Source organism: Carcharodon carcharias, chromosome 17, assembly GCF_017639515.1.
Source record: "Carcharodon carcharias isolate sCarCar2 chromosome 17, sCarCar2.pri, whole genome shotgun sequence".
Lineage (NCBI taxonomy): Eukaryota > Metazoa > Chordata > Chondrichthyes > Lamniformes > Lamnidae > Carcharodon > Carcharodon carcharias.
The window spans coordinates 56330117-56342383 of NC_054483.1; the positions used below are offsets into that span (position 1 = coordinate 56330117).

Here is a 12267-nt window from a genome sequence, read left to right on the forward strand (position 1 = left end):
TTGCCCCCCATGCTTTTGTTTATTCAAAAAAGGTGCAATGTCTGGACATGTTCCTTTTGCCTGCAGAGGATTGGTCCCTGCATATGAATGTATGCAGATTCTTGCAAGTGTAAATGGGCTATATTGCAAATCTGACTGGTGATCTTAATTTGGTTGTTAGTGTAATTCTTAGCACACTCGGGATTGTTCAGCAAGTGCTGCTCAATCAGAGAATCATATCTGACATTAGACATTGTTTGCTGGGTTTTGCAAGCAAAGCTTGACTGAGGACAGTTAATACTCTGCCTGCTGCAAACAGCCAAAGGATGTGCTGTTTGGTATGATCTGCCAGTCATTGGGAGAAATGTACAACTCAAGTGACTAGCTTTTAAGTTTCTTTCCTTTTGATTGAAACATTGCGTATATAGCTTTTCTGTTAAAGAAAGGTCACTGAGGGAAACCAGGGAATTATAGACCAATTAGCCTAACGCTCCTCAAGTTGTTTCTAAAGCAAGTCTACCAAATATTATATGCAAAAGTTTATATAATAAAGAGCAGTATTTTTCACAGCATCATGGTAATCCTAATCCCAAGGAAGCGCAGGAGAGTTATCCCTGGTGTCTAAGCCAATATTTTTATCCCTCAGTCATCATTGCAATAAAAAACTATTTGGTCATTATCAAATTGCTGTCTTTGGGAGCTTGTTGTCTGCAAATTGGCTGTTTAGCTTCCTACAATTAGAACAGTGACGACTTCAGAAATGCTTCATTGGCTGTAAAATGCTTTGGGCAATCCTGTGATCATAAAAGGCATAATATAAATGCAACTGTCTTAAATTCTGGTTTAGAGAGAAACAATTGTGGGGCTGGATTGCACATTCAAACACAAAATAAACTTGACAAACATAAATTTGCACAATTGTATGTAATTTTATTCAGATCAGCATGCTCTTTAGCCTTTTATTTCTAACATTGAGAATAAAAAGAAAAAAACATTTCATTCATAAAGGTTTAGAGTAGTACTTTTTGACAATAGCGGAAGTCATACAGCTGAACAGCAAAGACATTACCTTGAGATGACTACCTTGTTTGGAACTGGGCATAGAAAGTTTAAACTTATTAAATAAGCACCATCTATCTCAAATAATCATTTATTTTTAAATGGATTTGAAATATTCTGCTTCCAAAAAATAATACTTTAACATTGAATATTTGAATATAATTAGATAACGTACATATAATTAGCTTTGTTAATGTTCTTTGGTAGAACATTTTCAAGTTAGTTTCCTGACATCCAGTCCTGGACAAGCCACAATTTCCTCCTGTGAAACATTGGAAAAGATTGCAGCCATCAGCTTAGACCCTCACAACAATCCCTGTACCCTTGATTCCATCCCACTTACCAGCCATTGTTGCGAGGAGAACCAGACTGTTTACAACCTTGGTTTCCTATTTGACCTCAATTTTATACTCCAACACTATCCTTCACCCTTCATGAACTTCAAACTCAACTAAAAGTTTGCTTTCCATATCCTGCCCCACTCACGCATCAACCCTGGATTGCTGATGTACTTTTGCTGTCAGTTCGCCCATACTTTGTCAACATGTTAAAATCCCTCCATGATTTCTTCCCTCCCTACCTCCTTTAGTTCTCCAGGAACTCTGTTTCTCCATCACTAGACTCTAGTGCATTCCCCCACTTCTTTTGTTCCACTATCAGAGGTTGTATCTGCAGCCTATTATGCCCTTTGCTCTGAAATTTCCTCTCTACACCTCCATGTCTCTCCACCTTCCTCTATTCCTTTGACATCTTCTTTCAAATTCACGTCTTTGACCAAGCTTTTAGTCACTATCAAAATCCTGGGGTTTACCATTGACCAGAAACTGAACTGGACTAGCCATAAAAATACTGTAGTTAAAGAGCAGGTCAGAGGCTAAGAATCCTGCCTCACCTCCTGACTCCCCAAAGCCTGTCCGCCATCTATAAGGCAAAAGTCTGGAGTGTGATGGAATACTCTCCGTTTGCCTGGATGAGTGCAGCTCCAACAATGCTGAAGAAGCTTGACACCATCCAGGGCGAAACAGCCCGCTTGACTGGCATCCCATCCACAAACATTCACCCTCTCCAGCCCCAACGAACAGTACAGCAGCGTGTACTATCTACAAGATGCACTGCAGGAACTCACCAGGGCTCCTTAGACAGCACCTTCCAAACCCACAACTGTGACCATCTAGGACAAGGGCAGCAGGTACATGGGAACACCACCACCTGGAAGGTCCCCCTCCAAGCCACTCACCATCCTGACTTGGAAATATATTGCTGTTCTTTCACTGTCGCTGGGTCAAAATCCTGGGACTTCCTCCATAACAGCACTGTGGGTGTATCTGCACCACAGGGACTGCAGCAGTTCAAGAAGGCAACTCACCACCACCTTCTCAAGGGCAATTAGGGATGGGAAATAAATGCTGGCCTAACCAGCAACACATACATCCCAGAAAAGAATAAAAACACCCCACATAATAGCTCTTTCTTTGGCGCAAGATAAATGCAAGTTGGTTTAGAGTTATAGATAATGCATGTGTTGTGCTGGGATATTACAGTTCACTCAGGAATTCTGAGTTGCTGTGGCAACATGCACTTTTACATACACGTAAGTGTGGAGCTATGGATAGTGATAGTAGAGGCTCCAACTTTCTTTCCATCACATGGTTGACAAGGAATCTCACCAACTCTTACCGCCTGTCATTGGCGACTGTTAGAATTTGCAGGTTGATACTGAACCTCCATGGCCATGTTATGAACGCACCTTCCTTGGCCATCAGGTCCTGGCGTGGAACTGAAACCTGGAGCTTTTGGCACAGAGGCAGGAATGCTAGCCATTGCATCAGACAATGTATGCATAAGCAGGTTTTAATGTTAGGTTAGCATCACAGAACTTGAGATCTGAGTAAAGATTTGATGTGCCAAGAGTAAGATTGGATAATTTGCAGCAATTTCCCTCCCAAAACACACAAACTTGTGTTAGTAAACATAATAACATTCACATGAGTTGTATGGGGTACTGTATGGGTGAGGGGCTAGGAATGTGATTGGTACAACAGGTAACATTGGAAAATAGTTCTTAAAGGGATCCGGGGAGACTACAAATCAATTTAGTTATATTTGTTTTGATATTCAAAGAAGCAAACTTTCCAGCAAAAACTCTGTGGTTATCTGTGGGTTTAAAAATGTCAGCCACAAAAATGATTGTTAGGCTATTTTGCCAGAGTTGAGCCACAAATTATTCTTTGAATACCATCCTAAGATTTAGGAACAGTGATAAAAGGCTTGACATCACTGCTCATATATCTACAGAGAGAAATAAAAATAGACATCAATGAATAAGTTATTAAATGCAACAGAAAGACAGAAACATTATTAAACCTTAAGATTTTAAAATAAATGAAGATTAATTTATTTTTTCTTTTCAGGCAAGGATAAACCCAGTGAATGTCACACCTCGAATTTTAGCTGTTGACCAGGACATCAATATTAAACCAACTGGTGATCAACCAGGAATTGTCTACAGCATTCTTGTCGGTTGGTAATGTTGTACTTGCACGATTTATCATCTTATTATTTTACGTTATGATGCATTGGGTCATAGCTTTGAAAGTTGTTTAATCATGTCAGTATATTAATTCTATAAATTGTTTGACAGTATTAAATGCTATGCCAATCATTTTCAAGAAATTAATCATAGAAAATTGTACTGTTTTGTTTAAGGTACTCCGGAGGATTATGCTAAGTACTTTTCTCTGAATAATATCACAGCAGAGCTCTATCTCCTAAGGCCAATAAACAGGGATTTTCATCAGAAATTTGATTTGGTTATTAAGGTAAATTCAAATTAATTGTTTTTTTGCGTGGTGTGCTATTGATTACACAACAATGATGTCAGCAAGAAACTGGGATAACATGCAATTAATATTTATCCATAATGCTATAAAATATCCATCTCAATAGAGATTGGGAGCTACACAGAAATAAATATTATGTACTGTGGTTGTGGTCTTGAGCCCCACTTGACTGTGTTGTCAAATTAATATGGCGTGTTCTTCAGTTTTTTTAAAGAGCAAATTGCCTTCAAATGAGAGTTTAGATATTGGTTAAGACCAAAATGAGCCAAGGATTTTGAAGGGCAAGTTAAGTTGAAAGTCAGTCATTGAATATTATTACTGTAAAGATAGAGCTAAGTGCATTGTCAATGATACTAATGGAATTTCTGATTAAGAATGTTCAGGCAGAAGCTTAAACTCCATTGATTGGCAGGCAGTCCCAACTGTAAACAGACTGCAATGAGTCTTTGTTATGCTTTACAGGATGGTAATAACTGGGCATATATGTACAAAGTAAATGGTGTTGAAATTACTAAGAATGAAGTTGAAAGAGACCTAGAGCCTTAATAGACGCGACACTTAACATGTCCAGCCAAACCAGAGCAACAATTAACAAAGTCAATAGAATATTAACCTAAATAGCCAAGAGTAGAATATAAGTCAGTGGAAGGTGTGATCAAACTATACACTGTCAGCGCTTCTTGAGTACTGTGTTCAGTTAAAGCATATTCAAGTTCTGGAGACAGCGTTGAGAAGAGTTACAAGGTGTGTCACTAGTGTCTCAATTATGAGGAAAGGGAGGCTTTTTAAAAAGTTATTTTGTATCTGCTGCTTCACTAAGAGGATCTTTTGGGATATTAAACACTCTTTGCAAAAGAAATGCATCCAAAAATCAGTCTTAGATTTACCAGCTTCTGTAGCTATAATTTCCCAGCGTAGTTTGACTTATAATGGTGCTTCAGGTTTGTCTTTTTGTTTCTACTTAGAGTTTAGTTGTGAAGTGTAACCAGTCTGATGTCATATCATGACTCTGCCATGAGGCAAAGTCAGTGTAGGCTGCCATATCTATTCATCTCAATAAAGCCTGTCACAGAGACAGACACTGATGAAGGCTGCTGTCCTCATCATGAAACATGATGTCAGAAAGTGGAGAAAAATGTAGATTGTTCAACCTTGGAAATTATGCAGAGAGGACACTGAGAGCCCAGGAACACAGAAACATTCAAATCTGCAAAAAAGCTGCTAAAAAAAAACAAAGAGAAAAACTGCAAGTTAGTACAATATTGGCTACAGAGAAGACACAGCTAAGAAAGGCACACATAAAAGTTCAAAGCTGCACACAGCTACTACAAAAAGACAAAGGAAAAGCAGACACAAAAGGAACACAAACAAAGGCTGGAAGCAAATTACTGAGTGGGTAAAAATGGCTGCGGTAAATTTTCCACTTCTAACTCCAGGTAAAATGAATGGTGATACTGGCAGTTTTTCCATTTTAAGCGACAAAGCTAAGAGGTTGCAACTTAATTAACAAGCCTGAACCGATAAGAGTAGCCACACTCTTAACACTGCTTGGGGAAGGATTGTTACAAAATGTATGCCACTCTAAATCTAACAGATCAGCAAAGAGAAAAGGCAACAGAGATTTTGAATGTCTTGCACGCATATTTTTAACTCTGAGCTACATATGAATGATATGTATTCCACACTAGAGTTCAGGGTGAAAACGAGACCATTGAATAATACATGACTGCAATAACGCAGCTGGAGAATTGTATGAATTCAGACAACTAAAAGATTATCTATTTAAAAGATGGATTACTCTTAGGCGTGAGAGACCACTTGGTGAGAGCAAGACTACTGAAAGATGAGAAACTGACGCTAAAGAAAGTGATAGAAGTGTGTCAAAATGCAGAAGTTGTGAAACGTCAGCTAGAGCATGTGTAGGACAGAGCAGACCAGTAGATACATTATGCTGAGAGACATTTCAGGCCGAAAGATTGGAGCAATGACGACAAAGGGAAGGGTCAAAATAATGCGGACAACATCATACAAGGGAAAGCAAGAAACAGAATCATTTTGCGCACTGTAGACCACTATTCTGACTACTGGAAATTAGACCAGCTGACTTCAACAATGACGAGAGAAATAGTAGAATGCCTGAAAGCTCACTTCAGTCAGTACGGCATTCTAGACATTATGATGAGCGACAAAGGTCCTCAGTTCACAAGTGAAGAATTCAGCCGATTCACAAAGAATCGGGAAATTCAACACTACACATCATCTCTGTACTATCCCCAGTCGAATGGAAAGGCTGAAAATCACCAAAGGACTCAAGCAAACCTAGGACAGATGTATACATGGCAATCCTTGAGTGGAGAAATATACCAACTGAAAGGTATGGAAAGTAGTCCTGTCCAGACACGAGTATTTGGCTAGAAAGAAACAAAGCAGGCGTATAAAGATGGCCATAGGAGAGATATCAGCAGATGAGTCTGATGAAGAACTATACAAGATTAAACAGGTTGGTTCAGTCAAGTCTATAGGTGACAAATGATTTGTGACTGTTACTATGATGACCACATAGGGTAAATATCAAGTGAACGACCCAACAAGATGCAACTCTACAAGCACAACAAGAAGTGGTGATGAAAAGATGGCCTGACGGCATCAAGAATACACATACGTTAGCGAGACCCTATTGGGAACACCAAGATGAATTGACAGCCCAAGATGGCCTCTTGTACAAAGAAAATAGAGTCATTATCCATAAGGAGATGAGAGGACAGACGCTGTAGTGCATCCATGCAAGCCATCAAGGAATTGAATTGACTAGGAGAAAGGCAAGCGATATGCTTTACTGGCCAAACATGAGCAATGAAATTAAAGACCAAGCTAAACAACCTAGGGAGCCATTGATGATGCATGACATCCCAGACAGGCCATGGATGAAGCTGGGAGTAGACCTTTTCACTTTGACAGGAACTGATTATCTTGCCACTGTAGACCACTATTCTGACTACTGGGAATTAGACCAGCTGACTTCAACAATGACGAGAGAAATAGTAGAATGCCTGAAAGCTCACTTCAGTCAGTACGGCCTTCTAGACATTATGATGAGCGACAAAGGTCCTAAGTTCACAAATGAAGAATTCAGCCGATTCACAAAGAATCGGGAAATTCAACATTACACATCATCTCCGTACTATCCCCAGTCGAATGGAAAGGCTGAAAATCACCAAAGGACTCAAGCAAACCTAGGACTGATGTATACATGGCAATCCTTGAGTGGAGAAATACACCGACTGAAAGGTATGGAAAGTAGTCCTGTCCAGAGACTAATGTCACGCTGCACGCAAACTACTCTTCCATTAACAGAAAAGCTACTGAAACCAGAACCAGCAACAGATGTGAGTCAAAAGAGCAAAGTGAAATGACAGCAATCTAAATTTCAATTTGACAGGACTGCCAAACCATTACCAGAGTTGAGCATTGGAGAGCCAGTCAGGGTGCAAACCTTCATGCTCTTAACAGGAGTCAGCCCACGTGGAAGCTTGGCAGATGCATAGAGAAATTGCCACCTTGATCGTATGCAATGGAAGTGATCAAATATACCGGTGCAACCGCAGGCAGATCAGAATAACTAGCAAAGCCATACCTTCACAGCGCGAAGCTGGTCCTTCACAGCAATCAGGGTCAGGGAGAAGGGATCTCACTAGCTGTACTGAGTACTGAACTACTATCAATCTCAGAGGTCCATGAATGCCCAACAACCACATTGGAACAACAACTGTCACCAAGGCAACAAGTGCCACAGGAATGACACTCTCCAGACAAGGAACATCACCCAGGCGAACAGCCAATGTCAATGTGCACGCGTACCATTAAGTGGTCTGCATGATTTAAAGACTATGGGCTGAATCTTCTGGCTGACGTGTTCGGGCGGAGCCCGCACGTCAGTGCTTAAAATGTCACGTGCTGACGTTGTGCAAGCGTCCCGACGTCAGTGCGCAGCATCGCAATGTTTAGGTCGGTGGGCGCGCTATGCAGCGCGACGCACACCTGCCATTCATTAAAGGCCTTGTTAAGGTCATTAAGTCACCAATCGACAAGGATTTTGAGGAGCCCGTGTGAACTTCAGCTCGGCGCATGGGCCCAATGGGCAGGTGGGTAAGTGATTTTTTAATAAACCTCATCCAGTGGCGGGATGAGGTTTGTTTTCGGATTTAAAATGTTTAATAAAGGTTTTGTGTACTTTATTAACAGGTCCCATCTTGTATGACATTTTCACATGAGGGGGACATGTTAATGACTTTTAAATTTTTCTATTTTCTATTTTTAATGTTTCAGAGCCTTTCAGCGATCTCCCTGGGGCAGCACTTTACCTCAGGGAGATGTGAGCTCTTTCGTGTGCATGCTTCCTATCGGGTGACCTGCTGGATGGGCCTTAATTGGCCCGCCCACGTAAATTGGAGGCGAGGCCCGTTTTGGCGGCAGCGATTGGCCGGCCCGCCTGCCGCTGAGTCGTTCAGGCCCACCCGCCCATCAAGGGCAAAATCCTGCCCTATGTGTGCAATGTAGGGGCTGAGACTGACTAGTACAACAAACAGTTGTCAATGCATGAGGACAGTAGGTATGTAGTGGCTCACAGTCATAAAGGATCTTGCATGCAAATGTGTCTTTTGTTCACGAGGAAAACAGATATGTTTGTATCTTTTGTTTGATATGGAAAGAGGATGCTAGGGTTGTGAAATGTAATTATTCTGATGTCATATCTGACTTGCTGTAGTCATGTGACTGCCTTGAGGCAAAGTCACTCCAGACTGCCATTTCCGTTCAGAGTCAGACACTGATGAAGACTGCAGTCCTTATACATGAAACACTTATGGCGAAATCGGCCCAGATTTGCGCAAAGTGTGGTAGCGGGCGGGAAAAAGGAGTTTTACATGCCTGCCGCAATGGTGAGTTTTCACGCCGCATTGTCCCATTCCCAGCACGGCCCACCTCATTAATAATGCGTTTCCAGGAAACACCCCAGATCGCTGGCAGGTCGGCCTCTGATTCACCCAGCCTGCTGTCTTCTCAGGCCTTCCGTAATCAGGGTGCCATATTTAAAGGGTGCCCCTGTAGAGTTAGCACTCTCTAAGGGATCAGAAGCTGCTGCAAAGTCATGGCTGCCAAACGGACGAAACATGCTGCCTCCAAATTTAGCGATGCCTCCCTCGGGTGCCTACTGGACACAGTGGAGGACCGCTGTGAAGTCCTCTACCCCGACTCTGAACAAAGACTAGCAAGCCAGGTCACCAATCCATCATGGGAAGCAGTGACAGTGGTGGTCAGCGCCAAAGCCTGAAAAAGGAGGACAGCCACCCAGTGACAAAAGAGGATGAATGATCTCCATTCCGTCAGGATAAGTCACTCTTCTCGTCACCCTCAACTCACGCGCTCATAAACCCATCACAGGGATCTCACTCATTGCCAGTTCAAGACATCACGATTCACCCTCTCATAAATACCTTCATCTGCTTTGCGGATCGTGTCCTCATCCCATCCATGGCACCATTCACTACCCGCACATGCCTGGCATCCTTATCACCGGGCCTGGCAGGCGTCCCACTTGCACTCTGTGCATTTGTCTTCATGCAGGTCAAGCTGGCACACAATAAAAGGGAGAGGTCACAGGTTGGTGGAGGAATGCCTGATATCAGGGTCCTCACAAACTTTGAAAATAGAGTCATCCAGCTGGCCGGCAACGATCTCGACAGTTCCTGTGCTGATGGTGAGGTCGGCGGGGTTCAACCAAGTGAGGATCCAGTAGTGTAACATCCACTGCACAACCATGCTGTGAGTCAGTTCCCCTGTTTTGCAGTCCCGTGCCATGCACTAATTATCTCTCCTTGCTTTCGCAGGCACATCTAAGAAGTAGCTGAGAGGGTCCACAAGCCAGGTCCTCAACTCAAGCCCCAAAGGCACCTCAGAAGAAGAATCTGATGACTCCCTAATTGACATCCCGTCACAGCACTCATCCACATCCCCCACCAGGACAGACACACACACCTCAGTGGGACCTAGTTGTAGAGTAGCCTCAGGTTCACAATCTGGGGAGCACTTCACACTCTTTGATCCACAGTAGGCAGCGGAAGGGACTTCCCAGGCTTACAGCACTCGGAGGACCGCTGGAGGCCAGAAATCTGCTGAGTCTAAGTCAGATATCGAACCTCTGGACTCGGTCATGTCACAGTTGCTTAAGCTGTAAAGGCAAGCTCAGGAACCTCAGGAAGGGATGTCCGCTGCACTCCTCAGATTGCAAAGCACGATGGAGGACTCTGCCTGCCTTCAGGCTGAGGCGATAGCACTGGCAAGCAAAGAACTGTGGTCAACACAGATAGGACCGCGCCACCATGGAGACCTTGGTCCGTCCAGGGCATCACTCCTACACTACTGCATGGGCTGAACTCCAATAGTGTCAACGTGAGAGAGATGCAGGGCAGCTCGATCTCACTCCAGCTTCACCTTCTCCTCTAGTTGTCATCCAGGGCCCCTCGGTCACTAATAGGGAGGATGAGCAACAGGTGCACACCCGTGGCCATCCACCCAGGTGACTCTGGGAGTGTACACTCCATCTGAATTCCCTCTTCCTGTGACCTCGGCAGTTCTAGCTTCACAGGCTGAAGAGGGGGGCCACTGCCACAAAACAGGATCCTGAAAGCAAGTCGGGACCCTCCAGGTCTTGGCCCTCCAGAGAATGCCCACCAAGGTAATTACAGTCAGGGCGTAGCCGTCAACAAGCTGCCTCCACCTCCGTGTGGATTATGGGGGAACACCATGTTGCAGCAGGGTTAGGAAGGTTAAGAAGATATACTTGCACAGCCTGGGCACTGAGGACATTCCATAGACCTCCACATTGCCTCTGCGATGTCTGACTCCTGTCTGGCTGAGCGGAGCTCACTTGCACTCTGTGATCGGGCTCATATCATAGAGATGATGCCGTGAAACTTTAAATGCACCTGACCCCTTCAGGAGCACAGTGCCACCAGTCATAGATGCTGAAGAGATGGGGTGGGGGCAGTCCCACCTCAAAGGTGCTGAGAGCACACAGAATGACGGAACTTTATGATGCCTGCCTACAGCATTCTGGCAACAATAATAAGCACCATTGAGGTGCAGGCCTCACTAATGCGTCCAGGGAGTGTGAAGCTGGGCTATCGCTTTGGTCATAAGGTTACAGGCTGCACAGGGAAGAGGCCCTGGACTGAGAGAATTGCCTATAACTTGTGCAGGAACCAAGATTTCAAATCTGAGTTGCACAAACACTGCACATCAGAACAAGGAGCCATTGGCAAGGAGACATTATTGGGAGTTTATTGACCTGCTTTTGTGTTGGTTAAATGGGCAGAAAAGCTTAGGATGCCCAACTCCAAGTATGTAAATGGAGCTGCAGCTGAACAGTCTCAAAGCTGTGGAGGAATGCTCACTTTTGGCAAGCTTTTCCAAGTGTGTGGCTGCTTCCCTCACACCCCCCATCCCTCCTCATGTTCTCGAGTATTTCCTTCAGTGTGTTGTGCCTTTGCTCCTATTCCCCCCCACCTATCCATCATGCGCTTGAGTATTTCCCTCAGTCTGTGCTGCCTTGCCGCCCTCCCTCAATCTGTGCTGCCTTGCCCCCCTCCCTCAGTCTGTGCTGCCTTGCCCCCCCTCCCTCAACCTGTGCTGCCTTGCCCCCCAGCCTGACCCACAGTGGAGCCTTTGCCCTGGCACCGCACTGAAAGCCAGCCCGCAAATGCCTTTTCCTTAATGTCCTATGGGTGACGCTCATGAGCGCTGCACAAGTTGTGACACTCACCTCTGAGTGCTCTGTGAAGTTCAGGTTGCTAGGTGCACACCTTTTAAAGGCAGTCGTGAAGCAGGCCATTCTGAAGTCATGCTGATGTGGGCGGTAAATTTAAATTTAAATTGGGGGGGATGATTCCAGTGAGCAGGGCTTATAATATTAAAATGACATTCCCAATGTGCGGCAACGGGAAACATAGCCTACCATTGACAGGTTGAGTGGACGACTGCAAACTGATTTGACGACGGCATATATCTGATTTTTGGTCTTGTCGCCATATTGAGTCTCCCCCCCACCCCCCCAGCAACCCACCTGCCATGAAACCCTATGCCAAAGTGACCAGAAAATTCTGGACATAGTATCATATACTTCTATTGGGTCCCTTCTCATTCCTTTCAAATCTAAAGAGTCCAACATTTTCTAATTTTCCAGACTATGCAGTGTCTGAAACCAATGCCTCACTGCTTGTAGGTCTTGCATGTTTTTTGCTGCTCCTTAGTGACCAAGGTATATGCAGTGTTCAACTTGGAGCCTGTCCAAAGTTGTGTATGTGGTATCAGTCTGATTTTTCAAATATAACTC

The 12267-nt window shown here is 43.9% G+C and overlaps 1 protein-coding gene across 1 annotated transcript in view; it reads left to right on the forward strand.

The window, feature by feature from the left end:
- The window catches only part of pcdh15b (protocadherin-related 15b), a 1048074-nt gene that overhangs the window by 476225 nt on the left and 559582 nt on the right, over window positions 1-12267 (forward strand). The window contains exons 11-12 of the mRNA XM_041210329.1: window positions 3450-3558; window positions 3745-3857. Coding sequence (XP_041066263.1) covers window positions 3450-3558; window positions 3745-3857 — 222 coding nt within the window. The remainder of the gene's footprint in view (window positions 1-3449; window positions 3559-3744; window positions 3858-12267) is intronic.